Raw genomic sequence first — 19,905 nt, 5'->3', positions numbered from 1 at the left:
GACTTCAATAGTTAACTCACAATTAATCACAAATTTTTAAACTTTTCTAAATTTACAATAAAATGTACAATATTTGTTTTTCATACTTTTGTTAACATAAAAGTGGAAAACAATTTAAACTAATAGAAATATGCCCGCATCATTTAATCATTGATACATTAATTTTATAATAATTTATAAAATTGAGTTAAAATAAAAAAAGATGTACTGTACTGTAAGAAAACGAGTGTGATATTGATTTGTGTTGAAGTCATTTTTCTGCCACTAGATGGCATAATTGCATTTGTAAGACGGTGACAGCTCAGTGCATTTTCCTTTTCATATTAAGAGCTATCCAATCTTTACCATGAAGTGACTTTTCTGCACATTTTTAAAATTGCAAAATACAACTTGACCCCATTCTCCACAACTATATGAACTATTATTGCATTTATTACTGCTAAATTTTGACATGGACGTGTCTGCTGCGATGCGACTGGAATTCTCCCAGTGCAGGCTTTCCAAATAACTGCACAATTGTTTTCGTTTTTTTTGTTAAAGGAACTTTAAATTAACTCAAAATTAAGGCACTCATTTGGATACCCCTAATTTAAACACAAGCCTCCTAGAAGAAATAGGTAGAAATAAGAAAATAAAATAAAAAACACAACTCTCTTTTGAAGTCTTTTTTTTTTTAATTAAAAAGTGGACCGCCGGGATAAAGAGGACGCTTGGTCACCCTACACTTGACCTACGACTGCATAGATCAAGATCATACTCGTAGGAAGTAGTAGTGTAAAATAACTTTACTACTAAGCCTGACATTTTTACTTCTTTCTACACCCTTTTCAAATAGAATCTTGTTTTGAAATATAACAAAAATGCTGCTATAGCTAAAATATGTATTATTATTTGAAATTGATATGCATGTATTTTTCTTTTCATCCAAGTTCAAATTAAGTTGTTGTTGTAAATTGTCTAACTAGCGAGGACAGACTATGTTGGACTTTCAGCTGGATATAAAGGATTCTGACTAAAGGCTCTTCATAATCCTGGCAAAAATGTCATCATGAAAAACTGTATAAAGTGGAGCAGCTCATGTAAACTGTCCACCTCTCCGAAATCACACAAGCTGTATAAATACAAGCAATTGGCCTTGCCCCGCCTCCCACGGCTGCACCCCTTCCAACAGGAGGCGGGGGCGGGGGGTCCCCGGTGGACTCCACAGCGCACAAGAGGACGTGAAGCAGGTGACATGTGGCCGAAACAGAGACAACGTGCACCATTCCACGCATCGGCGCCTTCCTTTTCGCAAACACGTCCTGTGCACGCGCTCGCACCACTCAAGTGTTGGCCACATGGCGACCCTCTGACGTCATCTAAGTTGATCTTCCTGATGGAAGGTTAGCATTAGCTACTAGTGCTAGCTTCTGATAAGGTGCATATATTACTTTTAACGTTTACGTTTTCCAACACAGTGCTGATTTTCCCCACAGACAGATTAATGGCATGTTGATTCATTTCCTGGGGGGAGGGGCCAAACTATGGAGGTAAATATTTAAAAAATTTAATATTTACATTTTTTTGTATGTATAAATGTGTACCTGTAAAAAAAAAAAATTCTACCTGTGAAAAAAATGTGTACCTGTAGAAGTCATGATTTGTACCTGTACAAAAAAGTATAAATTTGTATCTGTAAAAGTTGTGATTTGTACCTGTGAATATATTCCAGGCATCATGACAACTTGAAATGTTGGCTGACATAAAAGTGTAAAAAAGTAAGTTAACCACAGTTTATTTTTATTTTAGTGCTGTCATTTGGGGACGTTGATAAATATAGCTATGTATCATCCGCGTTGCCATGATCATCAACATTGAAGTATTTGACTCAAAAGTACAGATTGAACAGACGGGGTCCAAGGACTGGCCCTTGAGGGACCCCACAATAACATGTCATGGCCATTCACTCAGATTTGAAACTTCCAATGGTTACTAAATAAAACCAAGTAGGATCCCAACCATTTTAAGACTGTTCTATTCAAGGCACTAGAGCTGACACAAAATCCTAAAAATTCCATCAGTCCATTTTCAACATTGCTTATTTTGTCCAGGGCTTCCCAAAAATTGTCCGTCTGATTATGGTCAAATCTTTATGCCGACATAACAATGAGGATCGATTCGCTATTGCCTAAGTAAAGATTAAATGAATGTAAAAAATAATACATCAAGTTTAGGTTTGTTTGTTTATTCGTCCTTTTTGTCTCTTTGCATGAAGTTATTCTCTCTTGGCTAGCTATATTAATTAAACTTCTTTTTACTTATGAGATTATTGCAGTGTTTCTCAACGTTGGTCCTCGAAGCACACTATTCAGCCTGTTTTCCATGTCTCCCCATTCCAACGCAGGTGAGGATCGTTATCAGGCTTCTCCACAGCTTGCTGATGAGCTGTCATTGGGATCAGCTTCTTTTTTTTTCAACCAAAAATGCCTTGGAGGGTGTACTTGGCAGAAAAAATATTTCATAGGGGGTACATCATTGAAAAAAGGTTGAGAACCACTGGTTTAGATGCCCGCTGCTAAGCTTTTGACTAGATCCCATCGGTTTAGCCAAAACCAAAACCCTCCCATTCTGTCTCCGTTGCATCGGTCCTGCTCATTTTGCGATTCAATGCAGAATTTTAACTTTGTGTCGCTTGAATCTTTGAAATTCAGAATCTCGGGTCGCTAATAGCGACCCACCAGGCTTGGCGTTCTGTTTGGACAGGTTGTGTCTGTGAAGACAAATTCCTTGTGTTTTACATACTTGACCAATAAAGATGATTCTGACTCTTACTCCTCAGTGGTGGATCAGGTGTCATTTTATTGTTCTGTTTGGTCTACTTTGACTGCCTTTTACTTAGGCCCCGTCCACACGAAAGCCAGTTTCAATGTATCCTCACAAGTTTCTTACCGTTTAGGCCGTTCGTCCACACGATGGCTTGAAACCGATCACTTTCGAAAGCAGGCTCCAGAGTGGAAAGATTTCAAAACGCGCCCCATACGCGTCCGTCTGGACACTTTATGCAGGATACTCCTCCAGCAATGACGTAATGGTCGCAGCTCGATAACGACGCATTGTCGCAGATTGATGACGTATGCGCCAATTCTCGCGTGACTGCGCACGAACCGCCAGTCTGTCAACAACAATGGCGGATAGCCGTGTTGTAGTCGTTTTGCGCAGCCTTATGGCTTGCTTATGTTTTTGCAGCAAAATATTTTGCTTCTGTATTCTCACGTTCAACAAGCGCTGTCGTACTTGAATCACCCGCCATTGTGACTTCTCCTGTGTTCGTCTTTTTCATGTTGTTTTGATACATGCAAAGCCATGTTTGTTCTGTAGATTGCAATAAAATTAGAAAAAAAGTGTTTGTCTTCGTCGCTGATTCTTCTTCTACGCTTTCCGTTTACTCCCTGTGGCTGCACTACAGCGCCACTCCAGACTTGGCATATACATATTAGCCGTTAAACGTCCTCAGCGTCTTCTTTTGGACACACGCAAGTCTTGAAATGCTACGAGATTTTTTGAGAAACTAAGCCGGCTTTGCTTCCGTCTGGACGGGGCCTTAATGTCCCTCTCACGAGGTGAAAAAAAAGGTGATAGAGTCTTGCGGTCTGTTTCTGCCAAACTGTGGACTGGACTTCAACTTGAAGGAAGAGCTGCCACCTCTGTTGACATTTTTAAAAAGCAGTTAAAACACATTTGTTTCAGCAGACATTCCAGTAGGACTTGAATATTTTGATTATTTTTCCTTGCGTTGACGATCTGTCTGTTTATGTATGTTATGCTTTAGTGCTTTCTGTGAAAAGTGCCACACCTGATGTTTCACAGTGATGTCAAAATGTAATCACATACAATCGGAAGATAGGCATGCCAACATCAAAATTATTGTACACTGACTTTGAGAAGTTTGTGTTTGAAACTTATTTCATTATTCTGAAATGTGAAGGAAATATGCACATTTGTGTGTGTGAACTTAGCATACTTGGGTGTGTTTTATTTGTGCCGCAAATGTGAAGGAAATATGCACATTTGTGTGTGTGAACTTAGCATACTTGGGTGTGTTTTATTTGTGCAGCAAACGAAAGTTTCGTGGTGCAAATACGTCATCACAAATCCATGAAAGTATGCAAAGCAAAAGATGACTAAGGATAACATAAGAAATATACATTCTTTCACAATATGCTGAATATTATTCAATTGTGTTTTGCATATATAGCCTATAATGTTTTGCTGCAGCTGTCATGAAACTATGACATATTGTAATGTACTTCCCCCTTTTCCCCATCTTCCATCATTTTAGTATACTTGATCACAAGTATACAAATACATACACATATTTTAATTTTACCTTCTAAGACGTACAGTGTCTCTGTAAGATGTTTGGTATGGAGGTAAATATGGTGCAAAAGTAACTTGTAAAAAAAAAAAAATACCTGTAGAAAAAAGTCTAAATTTGTATCTGTAGAAGTCATGATTTGTACCTGTAAAAAAAAATTGTACCTATAATTTTTTTTTTGTATCTGTAAAAAAAATTCTACCTGTAAAAAAAATAATTTGTATCTGTAAAAACAAATTTGTACCTGTACAAAAAAAAATTGTACCTGTACAAAAAAGTGTAAATTTGTATCTGTAAAAATTGTGTTTGGACCTGTAGAAATGACAACTTGTAGTCAAAGAAGTCGCCACTAGGTGTCACAAGTGTTTTTTCTGCTGCTGTCCAGTCACGTGACTTTTGCACCAAATCTCTCGCTCCGCCACGTTTTTATCATTAATATGCACAAATCCGAAATTCCAAACAAACAGAGTAGCCACACCAGTTTACGTGTCATTTTGGAAGAAGAGGACGTCCCGGGCGTGAACATTTCAACATGGTTCAATATACAAACACCGAGTGGAACAGCTTAAACGTTGGTTGACATGCAGAGCACTCAAAGTGGGCAGAAAGAAAGACGTTTTAGTATGAAGGTAAGATTTATTGTACGATCATAGCTCGTAATCCGGTGCTCTCATCTCATTTTATGTTGTTAATTGTCGCGAAAACTGAACACATTGAAGTCACGATTTTTATTTCAAGATTAGAGTAACATTATATTAAAGTGTCTGTACTCAATCGTAATAAAATGAAAACAAAACGTTTTTACTGCAAGTGAATCTTTAAGCCGCTACAGATATTTTAACCTCAACCCGTTATCCTCTGTATTTAATCATTTTATTTTAAATATTACAATTTCTTGATAAATGTCAGTATTTTTGCAATGTATGCTTTGCAAACAATGTAAAAAAAGAGGCTCTTACACTCTTAAACATACACATTTGCCTTCAACACTGAAGCAAAAATAAAAATAATGCAAATGGAAATGTTTATGAACAATGTCTGTGTCTATCAGTATTACCACTATTTCTGATATTAAGATGTGACAAAATCTTTGTTTTTTTTCTGGCTAACAAGATAAAGTTTAACCGATTACGTATAATGTCAGTGGCTGTGTTTTGATAATGACCCAGCTAGGAAGCTATGATTATTTTTTATTGTATGAATATGCTGACCCAACAATTCTGTTTGCACAGATGCCAGCATGCAGTCAATTAAAGCTACTTCTTGATCCATCTCTAGACGGTGGCCCATGGTGTGACATCAAACCTGCTTCAAAGTGGCTGTGAAGTCCAACAAATGAGAATCCTTGATACACTGGTTACTGTTCTGAGAGAATTTCACTGCAATCACCTTTGGGAAAGTGAAGAAATTATGCTTTCTAAATGACTTCCAATTTTGAGTTTGAAATGTTAAAGGAGTACAATTTAATCCATATTGAGAGTTATTTGAAATAGTCTGATCAAATAACAACATGTATCATTCAGTAAACAAGATTGTGCATCATTTTAAATGTTTTATTTGATGTCCAGAAGAGCCGTTTCTGCATCCATCCAAGACGAGAACAGTATTCTTCTCACAAACAGAACAAAAGTTATTGATGGAGCTGTATGAGGAATTCAAGACTCACCAAAAAGGGCAATACTGCTGCTATCAATAAGACGAGGGAAATATCATTGGCAAAAAAAAAAAAAAAAGCCGACAGACTACTAAATGTATAAGTTATAATTGTTTCATGTTAGATGTGTATTTCACATTAATAGTGTTATTAATTATTGATTTAATGTAAAGCACTTAAAATTGACCTACATATTCATTCTTCACTATTACATCTCAACAGTAGCCAAAAGCGATCATGGCAACAAGTCGGCAAGGAGCCTATAACAATATATATAAAAAATAAGACTAAATAGGTGTTGAGCTGTAAATATATCTGGAGCCCGCTTTCAAAAGTGATCGGTTTCAAGCCATCGTGTGGACGAACGGCCTAAACGGTAAGAAACTTGTGAGGATACATTGAAACTGGCTTTCGTGTGGACGGGGCCTAAGTAAAAGGCAGTCAAAGTAGACCAAACAGAACAATAAAATGACACCTGATCCACCAATGAGGAGTAAGAGTCAGAATCATCTTTATTGGTCAAGTATGTAAAACACAAGGAATTTGTCTTCACAGACACAACCTGTCCAAACAGAACGCCAAGCCTGATGGGTCGCTATTAGCGACCCGAGATTCTGAATTTCAAAGATTCAAGCGACACAAAGTTAAAATTCTGCATTGAATCGCAAAATGAGCAGGACCGATGCAAGGGAGACAGAATGGGAGAGTTTTGGTTTTGGCTAAACCGATGGGATCTAGTCAAAAGCTTAGCAGCGGGCATCTAAACCAGTGGTTCTCAACCTTTTTTCAATGATGTACCCCCTATGAAATATTTTTTCTGCCAAGTACACCCTCCAAGGCATTTTTGGTTGAAAAAAAAAGAAGCTGATCCCAATGACAGCTTATCAGCAAGCTGTGGAGAAGCCTGATAACGATCCTCACCAGCGTTGGAATGGGGAGACATGGAAAACAGGCTGAATAGTGTGCTTCGAGGACCAGCGTTGAGAAACACTGCAATAATCTCATAAGTAAAAAGAAGTTTAGTTAATATAGGTACCCAAGAGAGAATAACTTCATGCAAAGAGACAAAAAGGACAAATAAACAAACAAACCTAAACTTGATGTATTATTTTTTACATTCATTTAATCTTTACTTAGGCAATAGCGAATCGATCCTCATTGTTATGTCGTAATAAAGATTTGACCATATTCAGACGGACAATTTTTGGGAAGCCCTGGACAAAATAAGCAATGTTGAAAATGGACTGATGGAATTTTTAGGATTTTGTGTCAGCTCTAGTGCCTTGAATAGAACAGTCTTAAAATGGTTCGGATCCTACTTGGTTTTATTTAGTGACCATTGGAAGTTTCAAATCTGAGTGAATGGCCATGAGATGTTATTGTGGGGTCCCTCAAGGGCCAGTCCTTGGACCCCGTCTGTTCAATCTGTACTTTTGAGTCAAATACTTCAATGTTGATGATCATGGCAACGCGGATGATACATAGCTATATTTATCAACGTCCCCAAATGACAGCACTAAAATGAACCTAAGAATTGCTGTTGGAAAACACCTGGCGTCACTGCTTTTAGAAACCAAACCATGTCCAAAATCTTGTGCTTCTGATAGACTTTCAGCAGGTCGGGTGATCAGGACTTTGTTTGGGAAGAACCAGAAGCTCTGGGGATCAAAATAGGCAGAAGAACCTCAATATAGTCAAAGACAAGGGAAACTGACAAATGGGTGCTTGGTAGACGCAGGGAAAAAAACAACATAAAAGTGTAATATTTAAATTCCATTCAAAGGACAACTGAATGATTCATGTATTGTATGTATTCATGTCTATAATGAATGGTTCTGTGCTACCGGCAATGATTTGCAGTTCAAATGTTATTTTGAGAAAACAATCTCTCTCTCTCTCATGGGATTTTGAGAAAAAACTCTCTCTCATGTACATAGAATACAAATATAAATATTTACATTTGTTGAGTATGACTTTGTACTCTTTCAAAACTACAGAATGATTAGTTCAACTTAGTTTAAAATAAACTGTGGTTAACTTACTTTTTTACACTTTTATGTCAGCCAACATTTCAAGTTGTCATGATTGCCTGAAATATATTTAATCAATTTCCTCAAAAAAATAAAGACAGAAATAAACGACCAGCAACTAGTTTTTACATCTATATGTCATGTGGTTCTATTGAAAACCTAATCAGTCTTTTCTAACCATTTGCTCATCCTATCCATTCAGTTTGTATTCTTTGCTGCAATCAGAATTTGGGTTCAAATGAGCGACCATTCTTGTGTTCTCATTAATGCACCATCATGTGCCTTCATGGAAACAATCTCCACTTTGCTCAGTCTGCACGTGCTCTCCTGCTGAATAGCAAAGCAGTTAAAAAAAAAAGAAGCAAAGTCAACATATGGCGATCAGGCCCGGTCGCAGATGATTTGGCTTGACGGCTTCTGCACATAATCAAGTTCTGTTTGCTGTTCTTGAGTTTTTGAGTCTGCATTTGGTTTGACGTCTTTGCTTGCATCAATGATGTGTGAAGTGTCTCCGCGGCTGATTTGTTGCTCAAACTGGTCCAATCATTGACACTAGTAACCCTTTTGTTCGTTGTTCCAGATAAAAGTGAAGCAAAAAGCACAAAGCTATGCAAAGGCATCCTCACTTAGCGATTAGCCGCAAACGAAAAATGACAGATGATAGATGCGTAGGCCTACATGTCAAACCTGGTTGTGATTTTGCAGTGTATTATATTCCCCCTCAGTCGTGTAGATAGTAGGAAATCACTTGAATCCAAAGATGGCACAAAATAAATTTGCCATCTGTGAAGGAGTTCCATCTCAAAAATACACTTTAAAATACAACCAGGTTGTAGTTACAAGTGCTCAGTTTTATTTGTAAAAAAAAAAAAAAGAGAAAAGTTTTATTATCATTGTCCTCTATAAGAATATGTTCAATTTGAACATTAACTGTGCTTACTTAAAGCTGCTGAACACAGAAAATTGAGTTTTGAATCGCTACAGCCACCGGTAGCCGAAAAATGAAACTGCACACACCCTTCTTCACATACACAATGCGCACATGACGTCACATCCACAGACAGAGGGTGGGAAATTCTAACCCAAATCCAGTCTAAAAACTATTGGTTAGAGTCTTGCAGGAGGCGTTAATTTACTAATTAGAAGATGATTCAGTCATAAATGGTCAAGTAAAAAAGGCTATTGTAAAGATATTTTGGGGCAAATTGTTACAAAGAGGATCTTTAAATAATTCATTTAAAAGTTAAATAAAAATTGTACATAAATATTTAGTTCCAAAATGTTAAACACAAATGTGCTATAACAAGTTACTTAAAAGTTAAATACAACTGAAGCGGGGCATGGCGGCTTTGGGAAATTTGTAACAAGTCCCGAAAGGCCGGACGATACGAGGCCATTTATTTATTTTTAAATTAAATAGGCCTTAATTCCTATTTCCTATATAACTTCCAATATACACCCACATTTTGTAAAAAAAAAAAATTTTTTGTCCCTGAACTGAAGTGTACTTACAAAAATTTAAAGTACTGTGTGAACATTGAATTAAGAGATTCTTCTTCTCATTCATTCATACCACTAGAGCAGGGATCACCAACCTTTTTGAAACTGAGAGTTACTTCTTGGGTACTGCTAATGCAAAGGACTAAGCTTCATACACATTGCTGAAATAAATGTAATAAAATTATTTTGGGGTAAATCTTCTTGTCGTTGGTTAGCTAGTCTCCATGAACGCTATGGTTTGCTTGTGTACTGACCTTTGAGCTATACAGTAGTAAAATTCATATAATTTTAAAATAGTTGTTTACAACTTTACATCAATTTGAAAACAAACAATCGCAACAAACATACATTATTACAGCCGAAATGTAAGTGGCATTATTTAATAAAAAATTTTCAGAAGAGAAATATAGGCCTGCGCGTTACTGAAGTGGTCCTTGGGGTCTACCTGGTGCCCACGGGCACTACGTTGGTGACCCCTGCACCACCGTACCACTACCATGAAAAAATACATAAATAAATAAAAAATTGCGAGTTGCGTGCAGCTATGCTGGTTGATGCTGGGCGTTTTTTTTTTTTTTTTTAATCTTCAGGGGATGCCATCACAGCCTGAAATGATAAAAAGCGCTTGAACTCATCGCCCCAAAGTTCTTCCAAGTGAACTCGGTCTGGCTTGGAGTGTTCCGACATCAAACATTAGAACTTGGAAAGTACGCCTGCATTTTCACTCTCAACTATTTTCAACGCTTCTTGAGAAGGATCATTTTACACTGTTGGACACACGCATGAAATCCTTTCACACTGCCTGTAAAGCTGGTATTTTTCCACCTTTTGCCGGGTCACTCTTATGTATGAACCGCACCAACCCAGAAGGGAAGAAATCGACATCACAATTTGAAGCCTTCGGAGGCAGCACGGAGTAAGGACATCTTCTAAATTCAACAGCTTGAAAAAAAAAACATACAATTTTTTTTGTCTGCTGTCCAACATCACACAAGAAAAGAAAACAGTAATACAAACTACGGCAGATCAGTTTAATCAGAGTATAAAAAAAGTTGACAATTAACAGTTGAAGTCAAATAAAATAAAACAACTAAAAGATACATTTGGCTCATAATCAATTTTGCATTATTACATGGGAAAAATCAATAATGCTAATATACTTTATTCACACTTTCACATTTTTGAGGACAATTTAAAAACCCTCACAACTTTTGTTTTGATGAACGTCCAGAGAAACACGCAGCCTTTGAGTTTAGTCTCAAGTGTCAAGATGAAAGCAATGTGAAGGTCATGTGACCACTTCTATTTGTAAATATGGTAGCGCCTTTGTTGTCAAACAGACCATAAAACAATCATAGGAATGTATTCAAGTACTTTTGTATTTTTGATTTGCCATTAAACAAACACCTCAACATTGCCAACTTAAAAAAAAAATGTGCGTGCGTGTGTGCAAAACAGTAAATAAAGTGAGCAAATAAAAGTGTCATCATCAATGGAAATCCAAAAACAATTTCCTATAATGTGTAAATTCTGAAGCAATGTGACGGCATGTTGAAGGAATTGAAAGAGCGGAGTGGAAGCGGTCCAAATGACGATCAGGCAGTTTGGGGCCACTAGAAGCTAATGTATTAGCAATGACAAGAATTTTGACAATCAAAGAACATGGCCGCCATAAATCTGTGGTAGGTCCGATACCTCGACACAGAAGGTGCCGATTGGCCTGACTCTCGTCTGGCAAAATAACGCTGAAGCTGGAAGTTGAAGGAAACATTTTAGAATGTGACTTTTGGTTACTAACAAATTTCTACAATTTAGCTAACTTTACATTTCTCATCCGGCAGAATAATTGTGTTATAAAATAATGTTAAAATTGGACTTGACTATTTGCTGGATGTGAACTAACTTCACAATTGTTGAAGAAAAACTTAATTAGGTGATCATTTTAGGTCCCCTGACAAAAAACATTAGAAAGAAAGTTTGATGACAATTTGTGATTGAGATTGAAATGAAAATTAACGTGCTACAAAATCATCTGAGACCAGTTTTGATCAATTTAAAAATGAAAACATTCAGCGCCATCTTGTGTACATTCCTGACATCAGCTGTTCACATTTCCCAGTCACGTTGGGTCGTTATCGTTTCCGACTTAAACTGATATTTTCTGAAAGTCATGTAGCATTAAACCACTGACGTTTTCTACCTGCATGATGACAGCATCACAACTTTGTAACTGAGTCATATGGTTGTTGGTTTCCAAGATGCGGAAGCTACACAAAAAAGCACCAAGTTTGACCGTAGTAATTATTTTAAGTCTCTCCACGATGTTGATCAGTCCCTCAGGCGGATTGAGACGGTTGTCGACCACAAAATGTTTGGAAACCGATTGAGACCGTGACCGTTCGGCCGTCACAGGCTGGAAGACTGGGAACGTCCGTTCGCCTGGAATGGAGAGATCAGAAACTGGGTCACAATTTAAAGAGGGAAAAACGTTTGAGTGTGTCTCTTTTCTGGTAGGTCAAGCACAAGGTTAAAGAAGCTGATACGTTTAAAAGACATTTGGAACTTCATCAACCACAAAACCTGACCTGACCTGATTCATGTTTGGTCTCTATCAGTGGAAACTTTTATCCTAGAAAGACTTTTGAGCTCAGCTGTTCCTCTCTCACGTTGCTTATCACATTTAGCCACAAACGGCGGTGCTTGATAGAAATAGAATAAAATGTTCCATGGATGCAGTGATGACTAGCCTTAACGTACGTATGATACTTCAGTCCAAATTATTAGGCATATACCGTTACAGTGGGGTCGGGTTTAAAACACTGAATAATCGATATTGAATCGATTTTCATCTTCAAGCCTGATATCGATGCATAAAACCATTAATTGATCTCTTTTTACCAAAAAAATTCATAAGAACATAGAATTTCAAAGACTACCTTTTTTTGTATCTTACCGCAATTTTATCTTACATTTATGAAAGACCTGATTTATTGCACTTTAAGAAAATTCAGAATCTTTTTTTTTTTACACAGATACTTCCTTTACTGTAATTATATCTTGACTAGAATGGTCCGCAACCAATGGGTACCGTTCCCCGGTTTGGACCGTGCCACGGCAGGCCGCTCAGTTGAAGAAATAAAGAAACACACACAAAAAAGGTTAATCTGTGGCTAAAAATATTTTATTTTGAAAACTGACCGGATTTTCTCTGTTTCAATTGTCTATGATGGACTCTTACGCATGTCAAGATGCTAATTATCTCAATCACCAATGCTAATGTCCACAAGCTAGAAAATTAGTAAAAAAACAAAACAAAACAGATGTACAGTATTTGGAACGGGGAAACAACACAAGATCTTATGACCAAGAAGAAAAAGAGAGCATACACCTCAACACCTTATTTTATTGCTTATTCGGATCTTTAAAAATAAAAAAAATGATGTCATGCAATCTACCAATACTACGTTTATGATCAACTGGTCAATTTTCATTTATTTGTTAGCCCGCTGCAAACATTCCTCCAGCTCTCCACTCCTCTGGCTGGGCCTAAGGCAAAAAGTAGTAGGCGCGAGGATGTTGCCGAATCTAGTAAGTGTATTTATTGTTTACAGCTGTTGAACTGTGAACCATAATTGCAATAGTATTTAGCATGAGCCAAAGTTTTAGAACAACCACCAGCCACCTGATAGTAGCAATGTTTTTTTCTGGCTGCTCCTCTTTTCTAGGGGTGTGCTCAAAATATTGATACATAGATACGTATCGATATTATTAAAACGATACAGTATCGATAGTCTAGTTCTGAGTATCGATACTCCTTCCTGACACTAGGGGGTGCAGCGCCGCCGGGATTCACATGAGAAGGAAGCACCTGAATAAGGAAAGTCAACAGAGCTGCCAACGGTCACGGATTGTCCGTGTTTTGTTACAGAAATTAATGAATGTTTTCGCCTGTAACATGAATATTAGGGATATTTTAAAAAGCCGCCAGCTCCGGCGACGTAATTCGGCACTGTTCATTCATGAGCAGTAGAAGCTAGCGGACACGTCCAACATTAGCCGAAAGCTAACGTCTTGAGGCTAACCCCGATCGATGCTCTTCAGAGCATCAGTGGCAAGGAACAATGGCAGCGTGACAACAAGATTTAGTGGGAGGAGACAACACGGAAAAAGGCAAGCGAGGAATGTTTGTGTATTTACAGCGATCAAAATTTATATTCCGCGACCATATAGCAAATTGTTTGCTACTGAAATGCAAATAAAGTCCCAGTTAAATAAGCAATACCATGCCTCAAATTTCTTTGTCGGATTTTTCCATAAACGAGACGAGAGTTGCGTTACCAGCACAAGTGACCCAAACCAAAACACTTGAAAAAAAAATGAACGAAAGTGAAGCTTCATCTCCAGATTATTACGTCCAGTAATACACTGTCTGTGTGCTGATGACAACTTTATTTGTCACAGAATAACAAACACAATGACACTGCTTGTGGTTATTGTCATTCAGCTCATTTCGTTCTCAATGTAGCTAACGGCGAGTGATATTTTTATGTTTGTGGCACTTAAAGAGTTTGGGGACTGCTTTGCTTAAAAAATAGTATGTGCGCAATGTGCATTGTTTAAATGTGACTGCGAAGTAGATATTTTATTGTTTTGGATTGATTTATTCTTTGAAGCAGTAATATTAATTTGCACAATTAAATTGCCTTGTGAGGTTAGTATACAGCCATTGTCATTAATGAAATAGAAGATATGTTACTGTGGTAACCACAATAATGTTCTTGACAAAAGGTTAAAAATATTGAAATTCAAATTGTTCTGGGAATGAATTTCAGTAGGTTGACAGTTAATGAGAAAAATGGCCAGCAAGTTTTTTAACCTCAGCTGTCATCTCTCAATTTATTGTTCAGAATTGATGATGTTTCAATCTCTAAGCAAACTGTTATGCTTTTTTCCCTTCTTCAATGGATTGAAGATATATTATGCACATTTCTACTTTGTTGAGTGCGTATATGGATATTTGTGTTCAACATAAACTAAGGCCATACTACTTTTTTTTTTTTACCGATACCAAGTGCCGTTACCATTAGTACTTATGATACATAAAATTTCCCCCAAAACAATGACAGATCATTTTTAACAAATTACATATATATCCCAACTACAGCAAATTTCCTTAAAATTGAATGAAATTAATGGCAATTATATTTTGTCAATTTGCTCATAAAAGTCAAATAAAACAAATAATCCAGTGGCCAGAAAAAGTCCCAATCAAAATATGTGGTTGTACAACTTCTTTTTAAGGAATACAGGGACGTGCAAAGAATTCAATTCAAGTAATTTAGTAATATCGACCATGTTAAGAATTCCTCAAGCTGTTTAGTGTGTGATGTTTAATTATATCTTATTTTGAAATCCATACTTTTAATTTGGAAGGCTGCTCTGTATTTCCGTTTCCTGTTGCATGTTCTCCGTTCATTACAAATATAATGTAGTATGCATAAGAGCTATACTTAGCGTCACTCTGCAGGCTGTAAACGGCACCGTTCTATTTTTAACACCGCAGTTATACGACGTTAACGAGGCAATTAAACACGGTGAAGTTACATGATCTACAAACATTATAAAACACATTGAACCCAGAATGTAGAGTGTGAAATTTGTATTAATAAAGATATTTATTAATTTGCTGTTCATAGTAGGTTACAAACAAACTGAAACAAACGTGGCTCTAGCAAGACAAGTGAAAATTGTGATTGTCAATGATTTATTCTGGCATTTCGTGACTACATTTAATGATAGCTTTAATGATATCTTAGCATTGGGTTAGCACGGATTAGCCTTAGCATTTAGTTTGCTATTGAATTACTATCCATCCTCCTTTCATGTCAACGATATTTGTCATAAGTATGGCTTATTCACCACCATGGAGCTGTTGATTAGAGACTTTTCGAGGAGTGGCTGCTATTTAGCCGCCACGCTAGCCAGTCAACCTCAGCTGCAAAGCGGCAAAGTTACTTTTGTACATGGAGGAAGATTGGACGGTTGGAGTCCAACTCATGTCAGCCAATCACAAGCCACCGTACTTGCTGAGTCACTTGCAACTCCAAGTTAACCCATTCACAGCCATTGACAAGACGCTACTGTACAAAGCAATAGTATTAAACTTTCTCAGAAAAGCTTAAACTATATATTTAATTTATTTTAAATCCGTCAACATTTTGAAGACGATGTTAACCTGTTATGGGTTTAGGGAGACAATCTTTTGCATATGAGTTGTCTTCTCACCACTGAAGCCATTAACAATGTCAGAATGGTTTTATGGAAGCTCACAAGGGTCCAAGAGATGTAACAAGCTCGAAATTGCTGTGCGCCAACATCAAGGATCAAGCCAACCTCTTGAACCACAATCAGATGCAAACACATGATTTGTTTTCTTGCTGCCGGCCTGCATCCAGACCAGTCACACTCCAGTGAAGTTTTCCGCCTCACGGGGCGCTGCACTTCAGTGAGAGCAACTGGAGGAGCAAAGCTGGCTCTTCACTGCCTTGGGCACTGTGGATTGCGTTACTTTAAAGGGATCGATGTGTGCTATCTCGAACACATACACACCCGCACCAAAACACCCACAAAGTAAGCGACTCATTTGTTGTTGTTCCCATTTGCAATACTTTCTCTGGTTCTACGTCAGGAAGAGTTGAAACTGAGATAACAAACTTAATGGTGCTTAAGTAAAAAAACGGGTTACTTAATGTTATCAATTAGAACCCAAGAGGCAACTGTCATGAAATGACCACACTACACACTCAGGATTCAGGACTTCTGTTCTATAGCAGAGTTGAGAATAGGGGCTGTGCTCGGACTTTACCTCCAGGATTCAGTAGTGTGTAGGTAGCTCTACCTAATAACCATGATTATTTTTTGTTAAGGCGTACACTTTGATAGCTCTTGTATTGTAAGTAGGGGTGTCAGGCGATTAACATTTTTATTTGTAATTAATCGCATGACTTCAATAGTTAACTCACGATTGATCACAAATTTAATAGCTGTTCTAAATGTACAAAAAAAGTATTTTTTCCTAAGTTTTCATACTCTTGTTAACATAAAAGTGGGAACAAATGTTAAACTGTTAAAAATATGGCTGCATCTTTTAGTCATTGATACCATAATTTCATAATAATTCATAAAATTGAGTAAAAAATATTTACTGTACTGTAAAAAAACGAGTATGATATTGATTTGTGTTGGTCATTTTTCTGCCACTAGATGGCATAATTGCATTTGTAAGACAGCTCAGTGCATTTTTCTTTTCATATTAAGGGCTATCTAATATTTAATATGAAGTCACTTGTGAGATTCTGCACATTTTTTGGCCTCCACAAATATATGCATTTTTAAGTAATTTAATTATTTATTAAATTAATTAATTACTGTTAAATTTTGATGTGGATGTGGCTTTCAAAGTAAGGGGTGGCCATTAATCGCGCATTAAAAATAATTTCAAAAACAAAAAACAAAGAGAGAGCAATAATCATGACATGTTGAATCAATAAAATTACCGAATGAACAATACTGAGCTCTCTCTCAAAAATTTTTTAAAAATTAAAAAAATCGCGCATTAAAAAAATTTGTGCCGTTAAAGGAACTTTAAATTAACTCAAAATTAACACACTAATTTTGACACCCCCAATTGTAAGTGCTTTAAAGTTTAACTCACCCAACCAGACTCTTGCTCCACCCACCCCTCACTAATATTTGAAAACGGCGCTCAAATGGGGTGTTGTCTGGAGGACTGTCGGGCTTGCGAATGAGGAGAGGGTTGGGCATGGTCTGACTGTGATTGACAGTAAACACTATGATAATAATCTAAACTATGTTAATAATTTCTATACTACCGCAAATTATGCTATATAAACTAATCAAATGCTATGCTAATAAATAACGATAAAAAGATGTTCGCAAAAGCCACTATTCCAACTTCAACTCGCTAAGGAGGTGTGTACAAGAGTAAGCGGGTGGGTGGCAGACAGAGGCTCACATAACAGTCCGTGGTGGCAGAGTGATGACGTCAGTTTCTAGGAAGTGACGTGGGTCGCCCAGAACAGCCAAATTATGTTTATCCCAGTGTTTAACCTGAAGATGGCGCCAAACAGACTGATTTTGCGCCAAATTCAAGCTTTCGACAAACATGCACTAAAATGTCAAAAATAATGACCAGGACATGTAGACAGCATTTGTAGACACCAGTTTAAACAGTTTATCTGCAAAATAAGAGTTGACTGATTTACTGGATTTTGACTGATTTTGCAAGGCCCACAGAATATTGTGTTCTATTGTTATAAAAACATGGAACCTACCAAAAGAAAGATTAGAGTCTCTTCTTTCATCAGGAAAAAACATATATTTCTATCTGTTTGCAAGGATGAAAACGTCCGGGTACTTGAAAGACATGAATTTCCAATTTTCAATGAGTTCTGATCAGGGTTCTTAGTTTTGGAATTTTAATTTTAGTTCGTTTTTATTTTGTTTTGAGTTTTGTTTTTTAAATTTAGTTAGTATTACTTAGTTTACCGGGTGGTTCTGTTAGTTTTTATTAGTTTTAGTTATTTAAAAAAATGCTTAGTTTGAGTTAGTTTCAGTATTTTTCGTATTACTTGTGCGCATTATTTAATAAACACCATGGTAAAAACCTAGCGTTGCATTTCCGCTGAATTAAATGAAAAAGCAGGCAAGCCGAGCCATAGAGCCAAAAATGTAGCATGCAAAATTGTCGCCTAGGAGCGACGTCATCTGAAGGTGCCTTTCTATTGGCTGCTGCTACATGACGTCACTTCTATGTGACACACTTCCAAACGTCCTTATTCCGGTTAATATTGAAATAAATATATTTAAAATCACATTTAAAATCATCCCCAAAGGCTCATGCATTAAATTAATTACCATAGACTAGGACGAAGGACATTTTCACTATAATTATAGTTAGCTTTAGTTAGTTTTGTAAACATAAACTGTAGTTTGTTAGTTTTTATTTATTTAAAAGCAATTTCATTTTTTTTTTATTTCGTTAACAAAATAGTTTTTTGAATTTTAGTTTTTACGTTACTTTTTGTTAACTAAAATAACCTTGGTTGTGATTTTATATTGAGTTTGTTGTTAACAATAGATATAATAATCGACTGCAATTGTGTAGATGTAATAAGATGATGAGAAGACATCACATTTATATTTGGCTTTCGACCGTTTGGTGGAAACCATAACTACAATCTGGCACATGACGAAATCCAATTTTAACACCACTGATCAGAAGCCTTTTTTTTGGGTGTTTTCTTGTAACATGATCACAAATTGGTACCACTGATGTAAAAAAGGAAATGCATATTGCCAACATTTGAACCATTTGAAGAGATATGGACCTTACAGGACAAAAATGTCAATTTCATATAAAAATTAATGTACCTCCAAAACATCACTATATGACCCTGCAAAGGCCTTCCCGTTCCCTCTACATTACATGCCTTTCATTACAAGTAGCTTTGTTTGTTTTATGAATGTTAAAATGTTATGAGCCTGTAAAGTTTTTATGTGGCTGACAATTTGACCCTGGAACATATTTATTTATATTATTTCTTACATTATTTTTCATGGAAACTTTTCAAACCTTTGCATGAGCCTGTAACACTTTAAACAGCTTGAACCGACCTTAAAGGAGTCTGTGTGTGTGCGAGCGCTCACCCGTGCATCGTACTCCAGCACAAAAGGCGGGATGTCAATCTGCTCTGGCCTGATGCAGGTGAAGAGCTGCTGGAGGTTGTCAAGGTAACGCACTTTGTCCTTCATGTCGGACACGCTGAAGGTGGTGAAGAACCAAGTGGACACCTGCACAATTTGACATATTGATTTATTGATCATGGAGAAAAAAAGACAATGTGTATATTTTGAAATCAGTAAAATATGTTTTAAATTTTTGTTTTTTGCATGATGCATGATGACTCTTACCTTGGAGCGAAATGTTGGATGTACAAAGTAGAAGGCCTTTAAATTCTTCTTAAATCTAGAATGCATGAGGCACAAAATGTGACAATGACAAACATTCTTAAATATGAACAGGCCTGGAGCATATGCTGTCATGTGTGATGACTTACATAATATATGTATAACGATGTATTGAATGTCTTACTGTACATACAACATAAAAGTCAATAGAACTTAAAATCCAACATTTGTTGGGAGTATTACACTGCAGTGACCCTATTTTATTGTGTCAAATGCACAGAGACTGCAAGTTCTAACACAATGTTGAGTGAGGATATATCCACCACGTGTCATATTCAAGACTGAATGTACAGCTTCACAAAAAACAAAAAAGGTCA

The 19,905-nt window shown here is 36.8% G+C and overlaps 1 protein-coding gene and 2 long non-coding RNA genes across 6 annotated transcripts in view; 2 read left to right on the top strand and 1 right to left on the bottom strand.

The window, feature by feature from the left end:
- Nucleotides 1–1,205: 1,205 nt before the first annotated feature.
- Nucleotides 1,206–2,810, top strand: LOC147164271 (uncharacterized). 2 transcript variants are annotated; one of them, XR_015096745.1, is made up of 4 exons: nt 1,206–1,382; nt 1,476–1,529; nt 1,712–1,757; nt 2,384–2,810. It is a non-coding gene; the product is annotated as an uncharacterized LOC147164271 (long non-coding RNA). The 2 variants fall into 2 exon arrangements; XR_015096744.1 differs by having other exon boundaries at nt 1,458–1,529.
- Nucleotides 2,811–4,747: 1,937 nt separating this feature from the next.
- Nucleotides 4,748–5,896, top strand: LOC147164270 (uncharacterized). 2 transcript variants are annotated; one of them, XR_015096717.1, is made up of 2 exons: nt 4,748–4,983; nt 5,633–5,896. It is a non-coding gene; the product is annotated as an uncharacterized LOC147164270 (long non-coding RNA). The 2 variants fall into 2 exon arrangements; XR_015096716.1 differs by having other exon boundaries at nt 5,587–5,896.
- A 4,659-nt stretch (nt 5,897–10,555) lies between these two features.
- Nucleotides 10,556–19,905, bottom strand: part of gdap2 (ganglioside induced differentiation associated protein 2) — a 56,680-nt gene continuing 47,330 nt past the window's right edge. For both annotated transcript variants that reach the window (XM_086091685.1, XM_086091686.1), the window contains exons 12-14: nt 19,532–19,586; nt 19,268–19,411; nt 10,556–11,977 (exon numbers count right to left, since the gene is read on the bottom strand). In XM_086091685.1, the coding sequence (XP_085947811.1) occupies nt 11,945–11,977; nt 19,268–19,411; nt 19,532–19,586 (232 nt within the window). In that variant the 3' untranslated portion in view covers nt 10,556–11,944. The remainder of the gene's footprint in view (nt 11,978–19,267; nt 19,412–19,531; nt 19,587–19,905) is intronic.

The sequence above is a fragment of the Leptonotus elevatus genome, chromosome 12 (genome assembly GCF_054856555.1).
Source record: "Leptonotus elevatus isolate MCC_2025b chromosome 12, RoL_Lele_1.0, whole genome shotgun sequence".
Taxonomy (NCBI): Eukaryota; Metazoa; Chordata; class Actinopteri; order Syngnathiformes; family Syngnathidae; genus Leptonotus; species Leptonotus elevatus.
The sequence above is the reverse complement of the archived record's forward strand: the minus strand, read 5'-3'. Positions and strand labels throughout refer to the sequence as shown.